This window comes from Euprymna scolopes, chromosome 2, assembly GCF_053919585.1.
Source record: "Euprymna scolopes isolate OS-2025 chromosome 2, ASM5391958v1, whole genome shotgun sequence".
NCBI lineage: Eukaryota > Metazoa > Mollusca > Cephalopoda > Sepiida > Sepiolidae > Euprymna > Euprymna scolopes.
This window is the reverse complement of record NC_136483.1, coordinates 38,453,658-38,481,218: the sequence shown is the minus strand read 5'-3', so window position 1 is coordinate 38,481,218 and position 27,561 is coordinate 38,453,658. Positions and strand designations below refer to the sequence as shown.

Here is a 27,561-nt window from a genome sequence, read left to right as displayed (position 1 = left end):
TCAGGTAATGTATCTTTAGTCATAACTATTGGTGGTTGAGAAGGTTTTTTGTAATTATTAAAGGAAACAAGTTAGTCTTAGCAGCATTGAATGTGACCATCCATTTTTGTCCTCATTCCACTACAGAGTGAAGATCTTCCTGTAGTGTTTCTCCCATTTCCTTAGATATGTGTTCATTTGTTTTCCCCTTGTGTCATCAGCAAATATACCCATCTCAGAGACAATTTTATCAGGGAGGTCATTTATGAATATTAGGAATAATAAAAGTTCTCCGGTACACCCGCATTCATATATTGTTTAGATGTACGACCGTCGAGGACAACCTGGATTTTTCTCTTATTTAAAGATTTAATTGTATTAAGTATTCATCTAGTGATACTATATGATCTGATTTTCCTGAGAAGACCATCGTGCCAAAATCCTGTCAAAAGCCTTAGATATATCTAGGGCTACCGCTCTATTCTCCCCTGTTTTGTCCAGTGTATTGTATATATGTTCAGAGATTACAGTTAGGATATCTGTTGTAGAACGGGCTTGCCTAAATCCATATTGTTGGTTGGTCAGAAGTTTAGCAGCTGTAAGGTGAGGGACTAGAGCTTGATTAATTATTGACTCAAATATTTTGACGAAAAGCAGGAGGCGGCTAATAGGGCAATAATTTAATGGGTCAGTTCTTTCACCAGAATTCTTGTAAGCATACCACAGAAGCAATTTTCCAGCAGTCAGGAAAGCATGATTCGTGAAGGCATTTGTTGTAAAGTTTGGAGAAGACTGTAGCAACCTCAGTTTTTTTTTTTTTTTTTTTTTTTTTTTTTTAATAGCACAGCTGGGATGAGATCGAATCCACATGCTTTTGAAGTGTCTAGGTTTTTTATGATATCTTGCACCTCAGAAGGAGTGATTTTTCAGATCATCTAGTGACAGCTGTCCGCGAAGGAAAGTCAAAGAGGGAGTGGTTTTCTGGGTCTAATGTAGTTTGAGGCAAACTGTCTGGCAAACGTGTTAACATTCTCGGTTGCCATGCAAACAACCTCATGATTGTTGGATAGTAAGGGAATTGTTGATTGCTCATTATTTACTACACTGTTGTAGATGTTTTAGAAATCATGGGTTCTTAATTTCTGTGCTTTGATGCGTTTTTGGTTTCTGTATATTCTCTCTTAGCTTAACCAGATAATTGGGCCTGGAGCAATTAAAACAATGTAACGAGTTCTCTGCGGGTTTGAGTAGAGGTCAAAGGCGACAGCAATACTTTCATTGTTCACAACGGCCCTTACTCGGCTGAGCATTCTTTCGATCTGGATGTGGTCAATGTCGGCAGATGCAGGCTACAACTCCTGAGTATGGGCAGACAGTCTGGCTATGCATACATACTATAAAGGTGGCAAATGGAAGAATATCCTATTTTGCAAGCCTAAATATGGTTCAGTTAGAATAATGTCATCTTTTAATACAACTTTAACTTTACTATTATTTATGAATATCAAGAATCCTAGAAACAAATTTCTTACAATTACTTCTAGCTCCTATAAACTTTTGTTTGTTTGTACTGGACTTATGTCAGTTAAATCTGTGATATGCATGCTGCCTTTGAGCAATGGCAGCTGCACAAGTAGAAGTAAACCAATGGAAAGAGAGTGGGGTTTGCTATAGAATTTCTGCATAAGAGCATGTGCTTCAATTGATATTTTAAACCATTTAGTGGTCTCACTTGCACACTGTTCAGCTGGAAGAGAAAAGATATTTCCCTATGGGGTATCTCTGATGAGATCCTTGATGGCTTTCCAGTTAGCCTTCTAATACCTTGTTTTGAGCAATGGTTCTTTAGTTTTGGGTCAAGAATTTAGGGCAATTTCTATTAGGTTGGTGCAAAAATGTTTTTTGACATATATAATTACTTCGTTTAGTCACATAAATTAATATACGAAAATATAAATTTATGCGTAAACTTGAAGTATTTACTTCAACAGCTCAATATGTATGTAGAGCTAGGTAGTAAGTTATATATATATATATATATATATATATATATATTATAAAACATTATTTTTGCACCAACCTAATACCACTATCACAGCATGATTAACATTCCCAAGGGGGCTATGGGCATGCGTTACAGTCATCGAGAACTGTGGTCAGAAATAGATCTAGAAGTGAGGCATGTTGATCTTGCTGATCTAGGAAACGTGTTGGAAATGTAACCGTCCGTGATAAGGTATAAAGAAGTAACATGGTATGCTACCAGCTGCGTCTGTGTAAATAGACTCCAAGCCAATTACTGCGGTGGACATTGAAGTCACCAAATACATGTACTTGTCCACTAATATCAGGGGGGAAATGCTCTATCTATGTTGTCAGTTGGTTGATTAGTCCTAGGTTGAGGGGCAGCGGTAGAGAAAATATAAGTAGCTAATGTGATGTTGCATGTTAAGTCTAAAGCACATAAGGGTCTGGTCGTAGGATTCTAGTTTTGTTTCAAGGGAAGAGTGTTTCGAATATAGACTCAAAGTTCATGCATATGTTTTATGGCAAAGTGGGAGATAACCAGGCATGTTAGAGGGGATGGAGTAAATAAAAAAAATTTGAATTCATTGAGCCAAATAAATCTGCATTTGGTTTATTCATTTTGATGGCATAAAAACAAAGTCTGCCAATTAAGGAGAGAGGCAATTTAATTTGATTAAAATTTATTACATGGAATCATTTCAATTATTAGAAATGTTTGCTTTGTAATTTCAGTTTTAAATAGACTGTGAAAGCTTTTTTTTTTTCAGTTGCCAGAATTTCTTCAAATAAGAATCCAAATAATATTTTCAAAGAAATCTATTGATTAACCATATCCTCATTCTTATTTAAAAATAATCTTTGTCTTTTTTACATTACTAATGCTTATTTTTTTTAAATTTCAGATATCTTATGAAACGTCTGCGATTCTTAGGAAATAAAGAATTATCCAAATTCTTAACATTTGCATATCTTGCTCTTTGGCATGGATTATATTCGGGCTATTTTAATACTTTCTTCTTGGAATTTATGATGATAGCGACAGAACCGTATGTAAGTCCAGAGGTTTCTTATGTAATTAATATTTCTTTCAATCTGCTAAGGTAGTTAAAACTTTTCTAGCTTTCACATCTTATTTTATCAAATTAGTTGAACCAATTTTAATTTGAATCCAAATTTTTTCTTCAAATAAGATTTTTTTGTGTTATTTTATAGCAAAGCATTTAATCGAAGCATACTTCCAACTGTTTGAGCGCCTCACCCATGCTTGCAACAGGTTTGGTCTGACAATAAGCCTCAAGAATAAGGTCATGGCTCAAGATGTCAGCAATGTTCCCTGCATATCCATTGCTGATCACACACTGGAGGTGGTGAACAACTTCACTTATCTAGGCTTCATTATTTCCAACAACCTCTCACTGGATGCTGAGCTAAACACCCGTATCAGGAAAGCAACAACAGCTATCACCCGCCTGACCAAGAGCATGGAGTGATAACATCCTGACCATAAACACAAAGATGAGGATATATCAAGCCTGTGTCCTCAGCATATTACTCTACTGCAGTAAGACATGGACCTCTACAACTCTACAAGCATTAAGAGCGCAGACTAAATGCCTTCTATCTGCACAATCTAAGAAAGATTTTAGGCATTACATGGCAGGACCGCATTCCGAACAGACGTTATTGGCAAAGCAAATCTCTTACAAGCATGTTTGCTCTCCTCTACCAGAGACGTCTGCACTGGCTAGGGCATGTCGTTCGCATACAGGATGGCCGAATCCCGATCTCAGCCGGCAGCAGACCAACCGGTATACCATTCCTCAGTTGTAAGGATGTGTGCAAAAGGGGCTTAAAATCCGGCAACATCAACCCTGTTGACCTTGAATCCTCTGCTGCAGACTATGACTCTTGGAGGATCAAAGTCAAGAAATGTGTCCGGTTGAGTGAGGAGAGAAGAAATAAACAATGGGAGGAGAAGAGAGATAGGTGCAAAAGGACAGCAGCAGAGCATAAAGAAGGGTATCCCGGCGGGAAGTGCAACACAATCTGCCACTCCTGCATAAGTCTGTTCAGTCACAGCAACAGTTGCCACCACTCAGGACAATCTTCAGGTGCGATTCTCCATCATCTATCTAGAAAGAAGGACGCCAACAACTTTTTCAAACTAAAAGTGATTTTATTCATTTTCTATTAAAAAGATGAAATTAAAATACTATCTCTATGAAAGAAAAATTTGAAAATAATTTTTTGGTGTATCAAGATTTATCTTTGGTGATGCTATGCTTTCATTCGGGTATTTCATTATCATATTGGTTTCTGCAGCTAACCTATATATATATATATATATATATATATATATATATATATATATATATATATACACACACACGCACAAATATTACATAGTCGCTATATTGAACATTCAATGTCAGACAATTGGTCAGTAAGGACCAAAAGTCCTCATCAGGCAACATAATAAAGTGTTTATACTATTGAAAGTGTCTGGTTTTCAAATGGCAGAATTGAAAAAATATAGTTTTAATAAAAATAAAATGTTAAATTTAAATGGGTGGGGTGTGGGTTAAGTGACATTTTTAGCTTCAGACATAGAGAGCGAAAGACTTAACACAATAAAAAAAAAAATAGAAGTAAAATGAGAAAAATGGAAGAAGAAAAATGTTAGTGTGATTATATTGTCATAAGAAATGAGAGGTGAACACATTTGAAATCATCTATGAAGAATGGGCTGGGAGGAAGTCTCAAAATGCAAATTCTGTCCATTGTAAAGGAAACATCAAGAAAGAAAGAGGCCGGCTCAAGAGGTTGGGGTGGATGGATAAAGGCAAATATGCGCATAGAGCTTACATCCAGGCATACAGATATACGTATTAGTACCTTAGCTGAGTGTACACACGCATACGTGTGCAGATATATATATATATATATATATATATATATATATATATAAAACTTGTTCTTTACTGTCTAAAATTTATTTTATCACAAGTTCACTTTTGAACTCCTATTTTTCCAGATAATCGCTCGACTGAAGCCAAAACTGCCCGAATTTCCTGAAGGAAAGCTGAGAGGTGTTTGGTTATGGTTCTTAGTTCGGGTTCTTTATTGTCAATTCTTTTGGAGTTATGCGTTAATATCTTTTGAATTGTTACAATTTGAAAATTACTTGAGGGTAAGTTAAATTTTTTTTTTTCTCTTTTCATTGACATTGTTTCTACTACAATCTCTTAGAATTAAGTTCTTCCCTGTTTTGTTTTAGTATTTAGGATGTGAGTGGCTCAGACTCTGGGGTGGGCAACACCAGTGCCCATTTCATGCCCATTCTCTATGTGGTCCGATCTACATTTATCCTGGTGCTACCAGATCAGGCTGCCCTGTGGCTTCCTGAGACGAAATGCACATACATTGACGTTTTTTTTGTTTTCTGATCTTTTTTGTAAAACTTAATTATGTTCTGCAAAAACAAAAACAAAAACAACAGCCTATTCCCCCCCCCTTTTTATTTTATTTTTTCCTACCTTATTCCCGGTCCTGGATATGACCTTAAACTACATTCGATGGTGAGGTCCGGCTTACGGGCTTGGGGAGTGTGGAGCCACCTCTTAATTGCCATTGCTCCCAGGTCCACCCTGACCCGGAGTGGTAGTACCTGTTAGGGTCCCAACTATGGGTTAAATAGAAACAGATTTTAAAAAGGAAAAGAAACAACAAAAAAAGAAAGAAAAAGAAAACAAATATATTCTATTAAATTATCTATTTATTTATTTTTTTTTTTGCCCTGTCGGTAGGGCATGAGAACAAACCGACTGCCCCCCTGCAGAGGGTAAAAATCCCTCAATGGGGCAACCAGTTAGCCGTGGGTTGCTACCCGTAAAGTCTTAGGACGTGATCCTGGTGATTGAGCGAACCTAAACCAGGATACATAGAAGTTTAGGCACCGCAACACATTACTTTGGCCCTTACTTCGATAAGACGGGCGGTCGGAGAGGCCCGATCCGACCAATCGGCCAGTCACGCCAAGCCCCACCATATATTGCCCATTCCAAAAACTCACTACTAATACAACACATCCCCCCTCTCCCACAAATAACCCTACTCCCTAATATATGATGGAAAGTGGTGGCTGAGGGTCAATCGATTAGGTGTGAATATCGATGACGAGGCTGTAAACCCCTCAGGATTGCTACAGATCCCATAGCAATATCAAGAGAAAACAGATAATCATTATGATACCACCAAAGTCGGTTATATCATCATTGTATCCCTGTAGAGGCTGGGCGAATGGATTTCCCCCCAGGCTCTTCCCAAATAGGACTCCGAGGTGGGTGGGGAACAAAGATGACGAAAAAAGAAAACAAAATATATGGCTTATTCCTCCCAAAAACCACCCAACCACCCAAAGAGAACCCACTCTGATGTCTCTGACATCAGTAGCTCTGACGAAGAGACGATAAAACCAAGGAACTCAACATTCGTAGTAATAGAATCAATGGAGGAAACTCCTTTGAGCAAACTATCACCTTTTAAAATTGAAAAAAATCTTAAAACTCTAAAACCAAAGTCTATTAAAAAACAATTTAACGGCAGCCTACTAATAGAAACCCATAACGAAGAACAAACTAAAGAAATATTGAAACTAAAATTATTTGAAAACATCAAAGTCAAATGCTACAGACATCCAACCCTAAATACCTGCAAAGGAGTAGTGAAAAGCCACGAACTTGCACTTCATCCCTTGGAGGAAATCAGGACAAACTTACAGAAACAGAATGTGTTAGATGTTCGCAGAGTTCAAATTAAAAAAAACAGTGAGAAAATCGATACCAATACATATATACTAACTTTCGATTCCCTCACCATACCCAAAGAAGTGAAAGTCGGATATATGAAAATAAATGTAGAAATTTATATTCCAAACCCCCTCCAATGCTTCAAGTGCCAGAAGTTTGGACACCATCAAGATCGGTGCACACGATTACCAGTGTGTGGAAGATGTGGAGAAAGTGGCCCACACATTGACTGCAGAAAAGATTTCAAGTGTGCCAACTGCCTGGGAAACCATGGCGCTGGCTCTAGATATTGCGAAATATGGAAAAGAGAAAAAGTGACCAAACTAAAACATATAAAGAATATATCCTACCCAGAAGCCAGGAAAATCATCAAAACTAAAACATATGCAGATGCAACAAAAAAAACTAATCCAATCAACAATCAAAATGGTCATATACATGTAACGGATACAACTGACAAGAAAATTGATGTCCTAAGCAAACTAATAAAGGAAATGAAAGAACTATTAGAAGAAATGAGGAAAATGAATAGTGCAATGTCTGCAACCAATCCAAGGATAATATTAAGTAAAGACACTACTGAACCACAAAAAGAAACAAAACCACAAACCATTTCTACAAAAACAACCGAACAACCATCAAACACATCACAAGCCAGAAAAGAATCAAAAATCCCCCCAGACAAAAAAAAAAACCAAACAAAAACAGGAAAAGAAAGATCCCGATCTATATCTCGAACAAGGACTCCGACAGAAAATAGATTTGAGGGATTGGAGACGATGGAAGTTGAACACAATTCCAAATGATGAACAAAATATTACAATGGAATATCAGAGGGATAAAAGCAAACCAAAATGAACTCACATTATTAATAACAAATATGAGCCCAGCACTTGTCTGTCTACAGGAGACCTTTCTGAAAGAAAATAATACCATCAACATAAAACACTACACATCTTACAACTACATAAATAAAGATACGGACAGAGCTTCTGGAGGCACATCAATACTTGTGAAGAATGAAGTCCCTCAAAGGCAAATAAATATAAACACAAACTTGCAAGCAATTGCAGTTTCAGTGACCCTACATAGAACTATAACACTTTGCTCAATATACATCCCTCCAAAAGATACAATCAACGAAACTGAGATAACTCAATTAATAAAACAACTCCCTAAGCCCTTTTTTCTACTAGGAGATCTCAACAGTCACAATGTAATATGGGGAAGTAAAGAAGCAAATAAAAAAGGAAAAGAAATAGAAAACATAATAAATAAAAATAATCTATGCCTCCTTAATAATCAAAACTACACCTATATGTACCCAGCAACAGGTACTTTCACCGCCATTGACCTTACCTTATGTGATCCTTCCATATATATGGACTATGACTGGAAAGTACACAGTGACACCTGTGGGAGTGATCATTTCCCAATCATCCTGGAAAGTCTAAGTACTAGCACTGAACAAAAAACACCCAAATGGAACCTACATAAAGCGGATTGGGAAGACTTCCAGGAACAGTGCAAAAACCAATTAATTATCGAAAAGAATGATGAAGATGACCATTTGAACTACTTCATTAAAACACTCACAAACATAGCAAATAATACCATACCGAAAACAACCAAAACCAACAATCACAACAAACCTTGGTTCACAAAAGAATGCAGAAAAGCCATCAGAGCTCGACGAGCTGCCTTGAGAAAATTCGAAAAGTATCCAACAAGCGAAAATCTGGATTTCTTCAAAAACAACAGAGCAAAAGCCAGACGAATCATAAAGGAATCCAAAAGAACAACCTGGAGAAATTATATATCCAAAATTAATGTGAATACCAAGGCGAAAACAGTTTGGAACATGATGAGGAAAATAGAAGGAAAGTGTAGTAGTACACCAATATCCCACATCTCTAAAGGCAACAAAATATACACCGATCAAAAAGACATTTCCAATAACCTGGCAGATAATTTATCAAAAATTTCATCATGTGACAGACAAACAGAGAAATTCAAAAAGATTAGAGAAAAGGAAGAGAAAAAGAAAATTCTATTTAAATCACAAAATACTGAAAAATACAACCAACCTCTTACCTTGCCTGAATTAAAAGAATCGCTAACCAAATCCCATGACACAGCTACAGGGCCCGATGAAATTCCATATGAAATCCTCAAAAAACTTCCAGAAACCTCAATGAAATACCTACTTGAAATTTTCAATATTATATGGTCCAGTGGAAACGTACCCGAGACCTGGAAAGAGGCCACAATAATACCAATCCCCAAATCTGAAAACTCAAACATCCAATCCCAATCAAGTAACGTCTCAGATCCATTGAATTTCAGGCCAATAGCTCTAACAAGCTGCATTTGTAAGACCATGGAAAGGATTATAAACAAAAGACTAATCTGGTTCCTGGAAACAGAGAATCTTATTACAGAATTTCAAACAGGATTCAGGAAAAACCGAAGTTCAATAGACCACATAGTCAGACTTGAAACCTTCATCAGAGAAGCCTTTGTAAGGAAGGAACATTTAACAGCAGTGTTTTTTGACATGGAAAAAGCCTACGATACTGTGTGGAAGTACGGTGTTACAAGGGATCTGAAGGCGCTTGGACTAAAAGGCAGAATGCCAATTTTTATTGAAAATTTTTTAAAAAATAGACGGTTCAGAATAAAGGTTGGCACAGCTCTCTCGGACTTGAAAGAACAAGAAAATGGAGTACCTCAAGGGAGTATACTGTCAGTGACCCTGTTCAGTATCCGAATTAACAACATTGTAAAAAACCTTAACCCTGGGGTAGATTGCTCCCTATATGTGGATGACTTCCTAATATGCTGTAGATCTAGATATATATCTATAATAGAAAGGAAGCTTCAATTGTGCTTAAACAAAGTAATGAGATGGACGGAAGAGAATGGATTTAGATTCTCCAAAAGAAAAACGAAATGCATGCATTTCTGCAAACTAAAGAACATGCATAATGATCCTGTCCTAACCATGGAAGGAATGCCCATACCCGTTACTGACCAGTACAAATTCTTAGGGATTTTATTTGACAAAAAGTTAACATTCATCCCACACATAAACTATCTGAAAAAAAAATGTAACAAAGCTGTAAATCTTTTGAGAGTGGTAGCACATACCGATTGGGGTGCAGACAGGGAAACACTCCTTAAACTTTACAGAGCACTAGTCCGCTCAAAGCTAGACTACGGTTGTTTCATATATGGATCAACCCGAACATCATATATAAAATGCCTAGACCCTATTCACCATACTGGCCTAAGATTGGCCCTAGGAGCATACAGAACTTCCCCCGTGAACAGTCTATACACGGAAGCACACGAACCCCCACTAGATCTAAGGCGAGAAAAGTTAGCCCTTCAATATTTACTGAAACTGAAGTCTTGCCCAAACAACCCTGCATACCAATGTACCTTCTATCTTAAATATGAAGAACTCTTTAACATGAGAAGAAAAACTATCAAAACGTTCGGGCTCCGAATGAAGGAAAGCATTGAAGAATCGAAAATTCCAATCTCCAGCATTCACAACTTCATACTGCCTAAAACACCCCCATGGACCATGAAACAAGTTGAAATTAAACTCAACCTAAACAAAAAGTCCAAATCTACCACAAACCCTATTGAATACCACGACGAACTTCAACATTTAAAATTACAATATTCAGACTACACCTTTATCTACACAGACGGGTCTAAAAGCAACAATCACACTGGATGTGCAGCAACGTACCATAAAACCACAATGAAGAGAAATCTTCAAAATGAAGCATCTATATTCACTGCAGAGACTATAGCTATCGATCTAGCACTCAACATAATTTCAGAGGAAACCACCAAAAACTTCATCATTCTCACAGATTCTCTATCAGTCCTATTATCTATACAAAATCAAAAACAAGAAAATCCACTAACAACAAAATTAATAGAAAAAATCAATATCCTTTCAACTACTAAAAACATTATTCTTGTCTGGATCCCCAGCCATGTGGGGATCAAAGGCAATGACAGGGCAGATATAGCTGCAAAAAGATCTTCTCACCTTCCAACTGACAATTTTAAGATTCCACATACTGATCTTAGACCCCAGATAAAAGCATACATACAGGAAAAATGGCAACTGCGGTGGAGTCAGCAAGAGGGCAACAAATTATACTCAATCAAACCTGAACTTAAGGAACGATGTCCGGACATCAAGAGATCACGCCGAGAAGATGTGATACTGACTCGACTGCGCATAGGGCACACCAACTTTACTCATTCTTATATACTAAATGGAGAATCGGCGCCAGAGTGCATCCCATGCCAGGAGACACTCACAGTAAAACATATCCTAGTTGGGTGTGATGACCTTGCCCCAACTAGAAAATTATATTATACAGAAAGCAATATGGAAGACCTTTTTGAAAAGGTCAACTCAGCAAATATTCTAGCATACCTAAGGAAAGTAAATTTATATAAGAAAATTTAAGGAAATTTAAAGTCACCCAAATATACACATCCATGTATAAATACAACATTTAATTTCTTAGTTCAATTTTATAAAAAAAGGGAGGAAAGGCTGAAAAAGTCATTCCCCCCTTCCCAATAAAAAAAGTTAAAAAAAAAAAAAAGGACTCCGGCATTAAATGACCACATAGGTTGATATGCCGTAAAACCAATCAATCAATCAACTACATTTATCACCCCAAAGGAAACAACACTACAGCTTTCTTTTGAAATTTTTATTGAATAAAAATCAATTCAGATAACTTGATTATGTAGTAGAACTAACATCTAATCCATGTAGCCGCCTTCAGCCTCAATCACCGCCTTAATGCAGGATTTGCATTATGAGGATACTGGAAATGGTCCTATTATAACTTGAATTAGTAAAAGAGCATGAGTTGTACAGCAACGCATTTCCGATTTAGCTCGTTGAACATTGTGTCACTTTCAGACATGATAGAAGGATTGTGATTTTTACACAACTGACCAACTAGTAGATGGTCTACAACAAAAAAGAAAGCCGGTTTTAAGTAAATGGCAATGGAATCATGTCCTCTCTTCTACAGAGACAACTTTATTGTTCTACCCTGTGAAGGGTTGACATCAGTTAAGTTGCGTACAGTCATATTATTTATGCACTCAACCAAGTCTTCCTCAGTCTTACTTGGGATATATCCAAGTGTGTTTTTGAGTTGATGCAAAAAATGGTACGCTGTGCCGAGATTGAGTGCATAAGGCATGATTATTCTCATCAAAAGAAATTGCGGATAATGTACATTTGATGAGATCCTTTTGTCGACTTTAAAGCTGCACATCCACCTGATCATAGCACAATCATTATGCAAAAACCGTTGGAAATCTGAAGTGTTTTGAGTTCCATATCTCTCTGCCAAGATGGCAAACAGGCTTCCTCAAGCAGCACAATAGCAAGCAGTGATTGCATGTTCACAACTATCATCACTACCAGCATTCAATATGTTGCCCAAGTAGTACTAACAAATCTCAAGGGAGGGAGGCACCATCTACATCCACATTGGTCAAAGGTCAACGATTGAGCATTGATAATACAGAGATATCTGCAAGGAACATGATTTTGGTCAACTACTAGCCTCCCAATAAGATCAAAATATGATTTTGTAGACCCATAGTTTGCACAGGATAATCTAATATATAAAAGGCAAAATGGGCGCACGCGTTTGTGTGTGTTTGTCCACGGAAGGCTTTTTGCATTGGGTTCTCGTGTCGGTTACATTCCGCGAGAAGTTTTTTTGCATACTTCCCAGATCATAATATCTCGCGTTCGCAAACGGACATTGTTTCTTTCCTTTTTTTTTTTTTTCTTTGATCAAGTTAAATAAAATTCCCATGTACCATCGTCTCCAATGTTTGTTCATCCTTTTTGTATAAATAAAGTAAAACTATTGGAACGCAACCGCCTAGTCTTCAAGCTTGGTCGTATCTGTTCTGTCATTAATCCTTGGTCAATGTAGGGGAAACCCTTTATACTGAAACAATTACTATTTATTTGGATACTGCTAGAGTGCCCCCTTGTTGGGAGAGCTGGTTTTTCTCTTCACATTAAACTAATTTGCTTTCATGGGAGGTTAAAAGCAACACCATTTCTGCAAGTCATCTTTTGTTTTTGATTGACTTTGTTAAATTTGAATGCTTTAGACTTCCGCTTGTAGCAGTAAGACGTCGGATTTTCTTTCACTTTTCTTTTCCGCCTTTGCGTTACGGGTTTGAGCCTGTCTGCCTACTACCACTTTTTTTTTTTTTTTTTTTTTTTTTTTTACACCTCCAGGCACCCAGGCTAGTTTCATTGAAATTAAAACTGCTCCATGCAGATTGAAGGCAAATATTTAAAATAAAAACAAAAAACAAAACGATCAAACTGACAAAGCGAGATCCAAAGATCCTTTCTCAATATAAGGGCAGGCACTTTTTGTTCCGTATACATAAATCTGGGGTGACCCATTCTTGATATTGCCATCCAAGAAACAAATTCTTATCTTTAAGTAGATTTTGTCTACTTGGAGTATATTTAACCGCTGACATTAAAGATGCTGATGGAACTTTCTATACTTATTTACAAAAAGCGACTTCAAAGACTCGATCTGTTCTCATTTGAGTAATGGAGAGAGAGTCAGGATCTGGTTCTGGCAGCATACAATATGAAAGAGAATTTAAATCGTTCAAGGAGTTTCACCCCAGCATTAAGTTGCGGCCTTTGGGTACCTGTAAAAGATGTATTATTGTCACATTCTTTAGCTATGCGGCCCTGTTGGTGGGGCATTAGAATATGCCGACTGCCCCCCCTGCAGAGGGTAAAAGTGCCTCTATGAGGCTACCTGTTGGCCGTGGGTGGCAACCCGTGATGCCTAGGAAAAGGATCTTGGTGGCTGAGCGACTGATGCCTAGGGAAAATAAAGGTATCAGTTGCAACACTCCACTTTGGCCTTGTACTAGGCTAGACGGGCGGTCGGAGAGGCCTGATCCGATCAATCGGCTAGTCATGTCAAGCCCTAACACTTACACTGAAAATGTCAATTATAACATTTTAAAAAAGTAAATAAACAAATTTAATCTAAAGATAATACATCTTATTACTACAAACATAAATAAACCAGGTAAGTGTTAGAAGGCGATGGTAAGAGTCAATCAAAGACAAAACCACACAACTGCTCCCTAACTAATGTTTCTATCCAACTAAAGGAGGAAACAGGAAATGATGGAACAAACTCAACTAATTGAGTATATCTTTTTTGTATCCCTGGGATGAAAGGGCGAATGGGTTTCCCCCCTAACAGCTCCCAGTTTCGGGCTCCGAGGAGGATGGGGAGCAAAAAAGATGAAAATCTAAAACTTCCATGGATATAATAAACCCAAGCAAAAAAAACAGAAACCAACAAAACAAAATCACAAAGAACCCACTCTGACGTAACCAGCTCAGACAGTGAGCAAGAATATAACTATGAAATAATTGATAAAGAAAAATACCCAAGATTCATAGTAATCGAAACCTTAGAAGGAAAAAAGATCAGCGATCTGTCTCCATTTTTAATTGATAAAATACTGTCTCAAAACAGCAAAAAAAATTAACAATGGCAATCTACTTGTCACAGTAGACAACTATAAAGACGCAAAAAACATCTTAGAAATGGAAAAATTCCATATCTGTAAATGCAAAAGTTTTGCCCATGAAAGATTAAACACATCAAAAGGTGTCATAAAAAGCCACGAATTAACCTTGGCTACAGCAGAAGAAATAGAAAATGCCCTAAGAAAACAGGAAATAATCATGTTCGAATAAACATAAAAAGGAATGGTCAAACCATACCTACAAAAACTTACGTACTAACATTCAATACACCAAAACTTCCCAAAGAAATAAAAATAGGATAAACAATAGAAAAAGAACAATATATACCAGCCCCTCTGAGATATTTCAAGTGTCATAACAGAGAAGCATGCAAAGGACAGAAAATATGTGGAAAATGGGGCTTAAAACAACCTAACCACACTGAAAGTGAATGCCCCAACGAAACAAAATGCCCAAATTGTCAAGAAAAACGCCCAGCATACTTTAAAATATGCAAAATCTTCAAAAAAGAAATAGCTGAAATAAAATACAAACAAAACGTATCCTTTCCTGAAGCAAGGAAAATAGCAAGCTCTCGAGAAAAAATAAACACTTACGCAGACATCACAAAAATTTCAAACCAAACAAACCAAACCCACTACCAAGACCTTCTTAAGCTAATCTCCAAACTCAAAAATCTAATTGAAACTTTAAAAACTAACCAAAACGAAAACAACAAGAAACAAATACCAGTATCTTCTAAAACTCAGTCAAATGATCTAAAACAAGTCCCAAAGAACAAAAAAGAACCCGAACAACAAAAAATCACAAATAAACCATGAAAGATCCAAATCACGAACAAGAACAAAAGCAGAAGATAAACACAATATCTGGAAAGATGGAAGCAGAATGGGAAAACACAAATCCTCTTTCCAAAAACCAAAATAAACAAAAAACAGAAATAATATTAATCTAAAACGAAAATAAATTTGAATTGATTGAAATCAAGTCAGAGAAATAAATCTAGCTCCAAAAACAGAACTGACCAGGAGGAGAAAATGGAGACTGAGGAACCAAGCAGTTCAAGTAACCACAAAACAAAAACCACTCAAAACACAACAAATCAATAGAATACTAGATATAAAAACCTAAACAAAAACGAAACAGTTAAAAAAAAAATAAAACAAACTTAAATGAATAAAAACATCATACAGTGGAACTACAGAGGCATAAAACCAAACTACATAGTAATTAAACATATAATACCACAATATAACCCCAGCATAATTGGCCTACAGGAAACTCTTCTAAAAGAAACAGACACCATCAACTTCAAAGGATACCACATTTACAACCAAATAAATAGATCACAAACAGATAACCGACCAATAGGTGGCACCTCAATTATAATTAAAAAAAACAGATACCACATATAAAATTACAACTCCAAATAAACCTTCAAACGATAGCAATTAAAGCTACACTCCACCGACCAACAACTATTTGTCCAATCTACATTCCACCTTAACATAAACTAAATAAAACCGAAGTTGAAGATCTGATAACACAACTCCCCACACCTTTTATATTAATGGGGGACTTCAACGCCCATAACAATGTGGGGATGTGAGAATATTAACCAAACTGGGAAAATCATTGAATCATTACTGGAATCACCCGAAATAGCTATATTTAACGACAAAATACACACATACCTTCACCCAGGCACAAGAATGACATCAGCTATTGACCTAACACTATGCTCCCCCACAATATTTATGGACTTCCAATGGGAGGTACATAACGACCAGTGCGGCAGTGATCACTTCCTAATTTTTCTCAAAACCCAAGAACTTGCAACAGAAGAAACAAAACCATAATGGCAAATCTATAAAGCTAATTGGACTGAATTTAGTAAACTTTGTACAAACTTAATTAACCAATAAATAGTTAACAAACCAGATCCTATGTTAGCTTTCACCAATATGCTAAACGAAATAGCAATCAAGACAATCCCAAAATCTTCCACTAAACCACACCCAAAATCAACGCCATGGTTCACAACAGAATGTAAAGAAACAATAACCAACAGGAAAAAAATACTAAAACACTTCGAACAACATCCTACAAAACTCAACCTCCAAAAATACCTACAAGCACAAGCAAAAGTGTGCTATATTATAAAAAAAGCAAAAAAGAAACCTGGCAAAACTATATTTTCAAATTGAACAACACACCATCAAAAAAAACATGGGAAATAATAAGAAAAATAACTGGAAAAAAATTTGAAACACCAATAAATAAGTACACCAAATGGTAGACAAATTATAGACAAAAAAGAAATAGCAAACATAATCGCAAATGAATTCAGCCAAAACTCATCATCCAACCACTACTCTTCCAAATTCCAAAAATATAAAAACAACGCAGAAAAAGAAAAACTCAACTTCACATCCAATAACAAAGAATACTATAACACCTCTTTCACTATAACAGAACTGAAAAATGCAATTCATAAAAGTAAAGATACAGTTACCGGTCCAGACGACATCCACTATCAATTTCTAAAACACATGCCAGACACATCTCTCAACATTCTCTTACAGATAATTAACAACATATGGTGAACTAATAATTTCCCAAAACATTGGCTCGAATCCAATATCATCCCAATTTCTAAAACAGGAAAAGATCACTCCAACCCTACCAATTATCGTCCCATCGCCCTAACAAGCTGTATATGCAAAACAACAGAAAGGATGGCCAATACAAGACTAATGTGGTATTTAGAAAAATATAACCTCATCTCTACACACCAAAGTGGATTTAGACAAAATCAAGGTACTAACGACCAACTTATTCGACTAGAAACATATATTCGTAACGGTCTAATAAGAAACCATCACGTGGTCTCAATCTTTTTTGATATCAAAAAAGCGTATGACACCACATGGAGGTACGGAATCTTGAAAGATATTCATAATATGGGAATCAGAGGAAACCTAGCAAAATTTATCCAAGAATTCCTATCCCACAGAACATTTAAAATATGCTTAGGAAATATAACATCAGATCAACACACACAAGAAACAGGGGTACCACAGGGTAGTGTACTATCTGCCACCCTCTTTCTAATTAAAATCAACGGTATAATCAAAAATGTTAACATGGGATTCGAAAAAACATTTGTTGATGACTTTGCATTCATGCTCATCACCAAATATGCCAATTATCGAAAGACAAATGCAACATTGCCTCAACAAAATAGATCTTTTGGCTAACCAAAATGGATTCAAAATGTCCAAAAGCAAAACCACATGTATCCACTTCTGTAAGAAATGAAAATACCACCTTGACCAACAGCTCAAACTAGACGGGCAACTAATACCAGTAGTACAACATACCAAATTTCTAGGGATCATTTTTGATAATAAACTAAACTTCAAGGAGCACATTAACAAATTAAAACAAAAATGCTTAAAAGCAATAAATATCTTAAAAATAGTATCAAAACTAGACTGGGGAGCAGATCAAGCTAGAATCCTCAAAATATACCGTTCACATATCAGATCCAAACTGGACTATGGTTGTGCCATATACAGCTCTACTTACAAATCCTACAAAAACAAACTACTAACAATACAGAATCAAAGTTTAAGACTTAGCCTGAGAGCCTATCGAACTTCACCAATTGAAAGCCTGCATGTAGAAGCCCAAGAACTACCCCTGCATTTAAGATGGGAAAAACTAGCGCTACAATACGCAACAAAACTACAAAGCAACCCCCGAAAACCCAATATACAAAACTACCTTCAACCCACAATGTACAAACTTTTATTCAGGGAAACCGAAAAGGATACCCCCCTTTTGGACACAGAATTAAAGAAATAATACATCAAATCAATAAAAACCCCGGCAATATAATTACTCAAAAATAAACGGCAGACCACCATGGACATTACACAAACCAAAAACCAACCTAACACTTACTGCTTACAAGAAAAACATTACAAATAATATAACAAACAGAAGCAACTTCAGAGAACTAAGAGAAAAATACGCAGAATACATAGAAATATACACCGATGGGTTTAAAACTATAAATGGAGTAAGTGCAGCATGCACAGATGGACAAAATCAATATCAAATATGACTGCCCAACGAGGCTTCAATATATACAGCCGAACTGCAGGCCATCAAAATAGCTCTCAAAGACATCAAAGACATCAACGAACAAAAATTCATAATATATAGACTCCCTACCCTGTATCATGCCCCTGGAAGAAAAATCTAAACAGCCTTTTATCACAGAAATTATACAAGAATACAACGAAATAACTAAAAAAAAAAAAAAAAATTAGCCATGTCGGCATCCCAGGAAATGAAAAGGCAGACAAACTGGCTAAAGAAGCCACAAACCACCAAATGAAAAAAATTAAAATACCACACACAAACTTAAAAAAAAAAAAATCAACGAATATATAGAAAACAAGTGGCAAGAGGAATGGAACAAATGCACTGCAAACAAATTGCATGAACACCAACCAATAATTAAAAATGAAAAACAAAAAAAATTTTAAGGGAAGAAGAGAAGAAATTGTACTAAACCGAATACGAATTGGACTTACAAAATTAACTCATTCCTACCTAATCAAAGTGGAGGAAACCAAATTGCACACTCTGCAACTAACAATTAAACATCTACTGACGGAATGTAGAAAACACAAACACACTCTGAAGAAATATTTTAAAACAACAAACATTAGAAAAGTGTTCCAAGAAGTGGAGCCCCAACAAATCAAACTATTTAAAGAAACAAATGCATCCAAACTCCTATAAAGTAAACAAGTAAATTCATTTTAGAAAAACAAACCTCTTACAACTAAAACAATTTTTCGGAAAACCTAAAGCATCTTGCTTCAAAAGATAAACTTTTCAAGAAACTTAAAATGTTTTTACAAGAAACTGAAAACCTATTATATCAACAAAACTTTTTTGGCATTAAATGACCCTTAGAGGTTGAAATCCCGTTAAACAAACACACTCACTCACTCTAGCTATGCTTCTGCTCTATGACGAGAAGTTCAGCTATGGATTAAATAGTGTGGTAAATTAGATTCTTAAGCCTTGTTTATGCAAGAAGGAAAACTAAAAAAAAAATAATACTAGTCTTTCTCTGTTTGTCCCAGTATTGTTTTCAGCTGTTCAGGACAGCTATGCTACTGGAGTCAGATAATTCCACTTCAGAAAGATGTGGTTAAGCATTGCACAACCTTTGTTTCATTGTAGATTTCTCATGTAGATACCCTTACAGTGGGTGAGGGTATTCATTATCCTCCAGACTGAAGGATGTCAACACTATACTAAATGTGTATGTATGGGTTTCACATTTATCTTCTCGGTTGTAGATTGCTAAGTTATAATACCAGTTATAAAAGACCCTGTTGTCTCCATGAATTCTTTCATAAAAGCATTGTAATAGGCTTCTCTAGTGTTTTCCAGTCTAAGTTACTACATAAATGTTGGTCATTAAATTTTGGTTTCTTGTTACCAGGTATGTGCAATTTAATAGTGAAAACTGATATTTCCCATGGTTATAAATGTCGGTTTATAATGTTTATACAAGTTTGTTTACTCTTTGATTGTGTTTGAAAGATTAAAGTCTAAAAGGAAAAATGTATTTTTACACATGAAAAAAAAAAAAAAATCTAATTAAAAATCTTTTCAAGGTAACTATGAGAACTTGAAAAGTTAAATAAATTGTAAAAATCCTTTGAAAGATAAATTTTTTTTTAAACTAATTCAAAGATAATTAGTAAAGTCTTAAAATACTGAATTAAAAAAAAAAAAAAGTTGTAAAAAATTGCTTGAGTATCCCTGAAAAGCGATAGGTTAATAACAGGATTCATTCAACCTTTGTGCAACCAAAACAAATGATAAAGCGATGGACAGAATTTCTATGAAAGCCCAAAAAGTCAATTTTATTTTTACATCTAAATAGACATTTAAACATTATACCTTAATTTCTATCTTTTTGAAGATTATAAGAAATATTCATTAATTTAAGTACTCCTATTTTGTAATAAAATGATAGCGTTTATTTAATTAGAATATTTTTCAATGTATTACATTAAGATTTTATAAACATTGATATTTAATTGTAACTTTGGGGGCATTTTTAACAATAGCCATCAGTATTATCGGTTAAAAAATTCTCAAATTCAGGAATATTTTTGAAAATATTGAAGTCTGTTTATCAATGTTTTCCCTTGGAATTTGAAAAATAACTTTTGTAAAATGCCTACACCACTAAATCATTTATTAATAATTAAATAGAATACAGCAGATGGGATACAAATCCTGTCTGTTGTTTTTTACAATGTTGCCCACCTGTACTTCTCCAAATTAATTGTTAGTAGAAATAATCCCACTTTTAAAATTTTTTTCAAGATTATTAAAAAGAAAGTTTCTTACACTGATGTTTACACGTTCATGTATGTAATGGAAAATATAACTTATCACCCAACATAAATATTTTCTAGTATTTTTTAATACAATTTCTATTGGATTATTTTTTTAATATTTAATTTTTAAACGGTTTTCACCCCTTTTCTTCAGGTTTATTCTTCATTGTATTTTATTGGCCATTTCTTCCATCCGGTATTTATGTTAATAGCTTATATGCTTTCTCAGAGACAAAAAGAAAAAGCACAAAATGGAATACAGTAAGTATTATCAAATCTTTCAAATAATCATTTTCACACAAAACTACAAAAATTTGCAGCCCAATAAGAAAAATTTGAAATAATTTTTTCAGTAGTCAGCTGCTACTGGAAGCGATGACAAGGCAAATCAGTTCCTTTTTTGCGTGTACTCTTTATTACGTTTTTTGCGTGTACTCTTTATTACGTTTTTCCAATTCTTTTTTATCTAATTAATAAACCATTGAAAAGGGTTTTTTGTGTCTATTTTAATTAAGAATTACTGAAATTAGATTTTTATTTTTAAAGAATTATTGAAAACAAATTTTAATTAAAAAAAAATTTCATTTCGTAAACATAAAATTTCAAATAAAAAAACTTATTTTTTAATTTTGTTATTAAAAGTGTAAATAATGACTAATTGCGTTATTTTTATCTTTTTATAATTTTATTAATTTTTATTATTGCATACTTTTCAATAATATCCTTTTCTTATATTTTATTTCAATAAATCGCTTCACAATAGAAATACTGAAGAACAATAAAAGTGAAGGAACTAATTTACCTTGTCACTGCTTGCGGTAACAGACACACTGAAAGTTAAGAACTTAGCTGGCAATAACTACTTTTCGTTTTAGACTGCTCTTATCTTTACATAATCATATTAATACACCAGTTCCTGTTAGATCATCAAAGTTGAGCTTGGTCAGTACCAAATGGGTGACTATTTGGGAATACCAGGCGCTGTATGTAGGACATCAACACCTCTCTGCAAGAATTGCAAAAACCTAACGTTATCTCCCCCTGATCAGGATATACATGTGACTAGGGACTACTTGAGAATTTAATATTCCATTCAACCCACTTGAGGTGAATGCTGCTCATACTTATCTTTCTCTCATCCTTTCATTTTTTTTTATTAAAAGATGAAATATTGTGAACCATTGTTTACACATAAAAACACAAACTAATGTTTGGTTACAATTAATCTGTTAAAACGTTAATTTCATTTATTAAAAAGTATTCAATTAAGTATTTTATGAAAAAAATTCAGACTAAGCAACAATGGAATTTCAACAGGATCTGTTAGTTTTATAATTTTATTTATTTTTAACCCTGTAACCAACAGAACAAACAATCCAATGCTTAACTTTTTTCCTCTCATCTTTCAGTTTTATAACAAATTTCCCATTTTGAATAAAATTGTCAACATGAAAATCTAGATTTCTTTTCTTTCTGCAAATATAATTTTGAAGAAAAAAAAAATAATCAGAATTGGAGTTATACAATCAAACATGTGATGAATGCATGTTTTTAGAAATGACAATTCTAATAAGTGATGTTAGATGCAAAAGCTTTTTTGAAATGACCTTTGAATTATAATTCCCCAAATAATCTGCTGTAATGTACGTACATTGTAAGTGTAAATAATTACACCTACATTTTAAGAGCTGAAATTCCAAACGGATTTTTTATCTTTAACAATTATTTTGTTGTAATGAGGTTAGGTGAAATCAGTTTTCCACCAAATTTTGAAGGCATAGATCAATAAAATGTTACGTCCATTAGTTCTATGTTTATATAGAGACCATGGCAGTGTGCCAATTTCTGTTATTTATGGCTGTAATGATTGTTGAAAACACTACATTTATATTTTGTTTTGAAATTTCCATTTTTATTTTTGCAAATATTTTGATAGCAAGTTTTGAACTGTCTTATTTCTTTGCCACATCAAATACATATTCTGACAAAACTTCCTGGCATATTAAATTCCTACTTTTTTGATTTTTAGTTGAATTTTTTGCTTTTTTATTTAATGTAACTTTATTTCATTTCTAAGTTTTGACAACAATCAAATCTTGTTGTAAAAAAAAAAAAAAAAAAAAAAAAAAAAAATAGATATTTTTGTTGGCACATTTGGATCAGAAATTCTGTTGGACAATTTTCTTTTAAAGATTAAAAAATATAAAATAAAGGTGAGTATCTGTGTCTGTACATCTAAGAAAAACTTCCATCAATTTTCATGGCAGAAGTAGACATAAAAAATGAGCGTATTTTGTTTGATTTTAAGGCTTGATAATAAATCTAACAAAGTGTTAAAAAATAAAAACTTAGACACATTTTTATAAATTTTTAACACGTACATAAACTACCCCCCATCACCTGCACATAATGTACCAAGTATATACCATTTTAATCAAAAAGTGGCATAATATTGTGGGGTCTCTGTTGTGCCTGACAACTTTATTTATAACTTGAAAATAAAACGAAAAATAGCAATATTGGTTCAGAACTTGGAGCAGCAGTACATAAGGGCCTTTATTCATTCCTGAGAAGTGTCAAGTGGTTAAAACATTGTACCGTCAAGTAATACTACTTGCAATCCTGAGATTCTACCCCCTAAAGTTGAATATTATAAAATGTAAATAATAAGAGCTAATATTATCTTATAGGGCTGGGAGCGGAATGACATAGGATGTTTTATTTAGTACTTATGCAAGTTAAATTCAATTTTATACTATCTTTTGTTTATTATATTAAGTAAAATTACAGAATAGTTAACAAAAAGAAAAGCTGCTTCCCCTCAGGTTAAGCATGGTTCATGAACTGCAGAAGTACCCTTCATTCAATTTGGGATCCGCCCCCTCTTATATGTGTATCTTTCCTTGTAAAAATCCTTCAAAATTATTTTTTTAAACAAATTAATTTCAATTTTCTTTTTGTTTCTTTAAAGGAAAGAGAAAGAGCTGTGATGTGTGCCATCTTGTGATCGGTTAAAAAAAAAAAAAATTGGAGAAAATTCCTTTAATTCTTTGGTGGTATTCTTCCTTGGATTTTCTTTTGGCTTCGTTGACACATCAATAAACAGAATGCATCAACTCTATTTTTATTTTTTACACTTGATTATATTTCATCTAAAGTATAAAGGACATTTAAAAGAAAGAAAACATTTTATTTTTAATATTGTTATTAACTGTTGAAATGTGCATTTCTCTCTCTTCTCCCCCCTCTTCTTCCCTCCCTTGAGATGTTTTCTTTCTCTCTAGACGTTCTTTGGGACCAAAAGTTGCCTAAAAAAGAAATTGCTGAAGTGTTCATTAAATCTGAGATGGTCCCGATTGTTTAAGCCAAGAATCTAGTCTATTAAAAAAAAAAAAAAAACTTCAAATATTCTATATCATCAGAAGATTGCTCATTTATCAACTCCTTTTCCTCTTACGCGTATTTCAACTAAAACAAAAAATACAATTGTTTCTCATTTGGCCTCTCTGCATCGCAGATGCAAATGAACTCTTTCTAAACAAACATGCTGTTATTTTGGTTGTTTCAAATGCATAATCCAGATTTGTTTTAATATACCGGAAAAGTCATACAAGTCGTCTAAAAAGCAAACCTCACACCAAATGTGCTGTTGTTCTGTTCTGAGAATTTGTTTGGATTTTTGGATGACCTCTGGCTATACAGTACGGATTCTCTTTTCGTAAAAAAAAAAAATAAATAAAATAATTAAATCTTAAAAAAAAAACCCCACAAAAACTATCCAACATAAACTTTATTTTTTTCTCTATTCTCATTCTTGCCTGCCCCTCATTGGTGGTTGTGTTTGAAGAAGGCTCAAGAACTCTGACCTCCCTCTCCAGGGGCCCCTTTTTTTGGCTCCGCCTCTCCTTTTGTGCTTTCACTGCCCTTTCTCCCAAATTTGTTAAATTTTTCTTTTTTTTTTTTTCCAAAATCCTGTTCTTGTCTTCACCTGCTGCTGACATGGTTGAAATAAAGAAAAAAAAAATCTTTTTTAAAAAAACTTAGACAAGAAGTGATTACAAATACCCGTCCTTGTGGATTTGGTTGATTTTTCAAAAATTAAATATTGTTATTTTTTAATTGATTTCTGAAATTCTAAAAAGAGTTTTTCATAATTGAAAAATTTCCTTGAATCTAAATTTGTTTTTCCCATTTTTCTTTTCCTTTTCATGGAGAAGAAAGAAAAAGATGAAAATCATTGGTAATTGTATCTAACGTTTTCCTTATTGTAACCATTTTATAAAATGGTCTGTTTTGTTTTTTTTGCTGCTGGTCCTTCTTGCATAACCACAACATTTAAAACCCAAGGAATAATTAAAAAGAAAATAAGTCTGCAGCCAACAGAACTTTAATTATAAATGGGATATGCTGCCTTTCCATATTGTTTGTTCATTATTATAAAAAGTTCAATATATTTCAATAAAATGAATTTTATAAATATAGATTTTGTTTTGTTTTTCTTTTATGATTATCTGATAGTTTATTTGGTTATATAAAAAAAAATATTGAAGTTCTATGAAATTGGGTGAATTATTTTTTTTTTATTAACAATTTAACATGTTGAATAATTGACTCAACCAGTAGACCAGATGTTTAATACTTTAAAGATATATCCTGCTGTCAGCAAAATGTTACCCTCACTTTAAATGAATTGCAATATTTAATTAAAATTTGTTTTTAAGCTTTCATTTTAGAAAATTTTAGTTGAAGATTTGAACTAGACACTTTTTCCAACAAAGACAAACTATTTCTATTGAAACGGAGGTCGGTATATCATTTGTGTAAGAATACAACAGCAGTGAGAATCAACAACTAGTATTCATGCCTAGTGGCAGAGAGACGGAGTTCATTCAATGGTATTAAGAAAATATGATTACCAACATTTCCCCACTTCAAGTTTTATAATGGGAAGGAGTTAAGTTCTTTATTTACAAACAAAATCCATTTTTCAGGAAATTTTTCTATTCTGTAAGATTGTCATTTGTTTCTCAACTGGTTCACCACAAGTCATTTACTTTATTCCATTGAGAAAAATGCATACTTTTCTTACATGTGAAACTTTCTGGTCGATTAACAGATTGCATGAAAACATTCCGAGCTTATAGGAGCAAAATCTCTGAGTGAGCGTATGACACCATTGTAAGAAACTATAATTTCTGCGCAAAGATTCATATGTACATTCTGTTGAGGCCTTGTCTATAAGCTCATCTTGGTCTATTCAAAATCTCTCAAGCTAATCCAAACCATGATTTGCCTTTAACTGTGTTAGTTGCAACTACCATTCAACTGTCAACTTGTTGCCAATCCTAAATATAGCTCTATTGTTCAGTTTTTTAAAAGTTGATAACTACAACACCTTGTGTCAGTGCCCTGGTGCTGTCATCTTAATTACGACTGCAATCGTGAATTTTTCTCTATATAAAAGTGGTTAGAAAAGCTGACTGTTTTTATGAGAAATATTTGAAATCTGATGTTTGTCTGCTTCCATATTTTCAAACTAAGTCGCAGGGCGGGCACTAAGAGCCTCAAATGATTGGAGTTTTTAGTTTTTAAGGGATCAAAATTTAAAAAATCATACATTTTGTACATTCATCTTAGTTTATTTTTAATCAGTTCATATGCGTGTCACGTTGATAGGTGGTAACGTCACCAGCTTTGAATGCTAGTTTTGCTTTCGATTCTAGCTGATGGCATGCAAATATTTTTTTACTTTGGAAATCACGACTATAATATATACAAAATCTGGATAAATTAAAATATACTTAACCATATTTTAGGACCGGACGACCCCCCTCCTAGTTCTATATAATGCAGAGATCAACATTAAAAGGATAACTTATGGATGCGCTAAAAAAAAAAAAAAAAAAAAAAAAAAAAACTTTATAGGAAATGCAAAATTTACATTTCCTTAATTTCAAGAAAGCAAAAGAATAAACCAAATCTTGAAAATTGCAGATATTCTATTAGATTGGATTATTTTTTACAAAAATATCTGATAAAGTAATCAAAATTAATGAATTGATTTAAATAAGTTAGACAAAAGGATACCACCAAAAATACAGTCAAAGCTAAAATTATGAAAACTTGACTTGGATGATCTCCAAATGGTAAACATGAATTGAGTCAATTATCGAAAAATTGGTTAAAAAACATTAATTCCTTCACCCTCAACTGGGCACTTTTCTACAGGAAGAGGTTACTTTTTTTTTTTTTTTTTGATATTTTCAATTTTCGATTGACTAGCCTTAATTTAAACCTTCACCACTTCTGGTTTGGCAATTGGACAACGGCAAAGACGTCACATTTTTTTCTTCATGGTACAGGTTCAAACCTGCTTATTACCATTTTTTTTTTTTTTTCTCTCTTTTATTAAAAACACCCGGGCACCCAGGATAGTCAAATAAATGGTAACAATTTTTCAAGCAAGATGAGGTGGGTGGGGGTGGGTGGTAGGTCATGCTTTCTCACAATTATTTTGGTTTAGTTTCCCCAAAGGAGATTTGTTTTCATCTTACATTAAAAAGAAATATAAAAGAAAACTTTACAAGCAAAAAATATTCATTTTTTGGAACTTTAAAATAATCAGAATTAGAACATATCAATTTCACTTTAATGAAAATTAATTTTATTTAAGTTTGTGGAA

The 27,561-nt window shown here is 34.1% G+C and overlaps 1 protein-coding gene across 1 annotated transcript in view; it reads left to right on the top strand.

The window, feature by feature from the left end:
• LOC145291192 (lysophospholipid acyltransferase 5-like) overlaps window positions 1-25,360 on the top strand; it is a 202,134-nt gene extending 176,774 nt beyond the window's left edge. The window contains exons 10-13 of the mRNA XM_080136773.1: window positions 2,910-3,057; window positions 5,042-5,197; window positions 21,034-21,140; window positions 23,851-25,360. Coding sequence (XP_079992899.1) covers window positions 2,910-3,057; window positions 5,042-5,197; window positions 21,034-21,140; window positions 23,851-23,869 — 430 coding nt within the window. The 3' untranslated portion in view covers window positions 23,870-25,360. The remainder of the gene's footprint in view (window positions 1-2,909; window positions 3,058-5,041; window positions 5,198-21,033; window positions 21,141-23,850) is intronic.
• The last annotated feature ends 2,201 nt before the right edge of the window (window positions 25,361-27,561 follow it).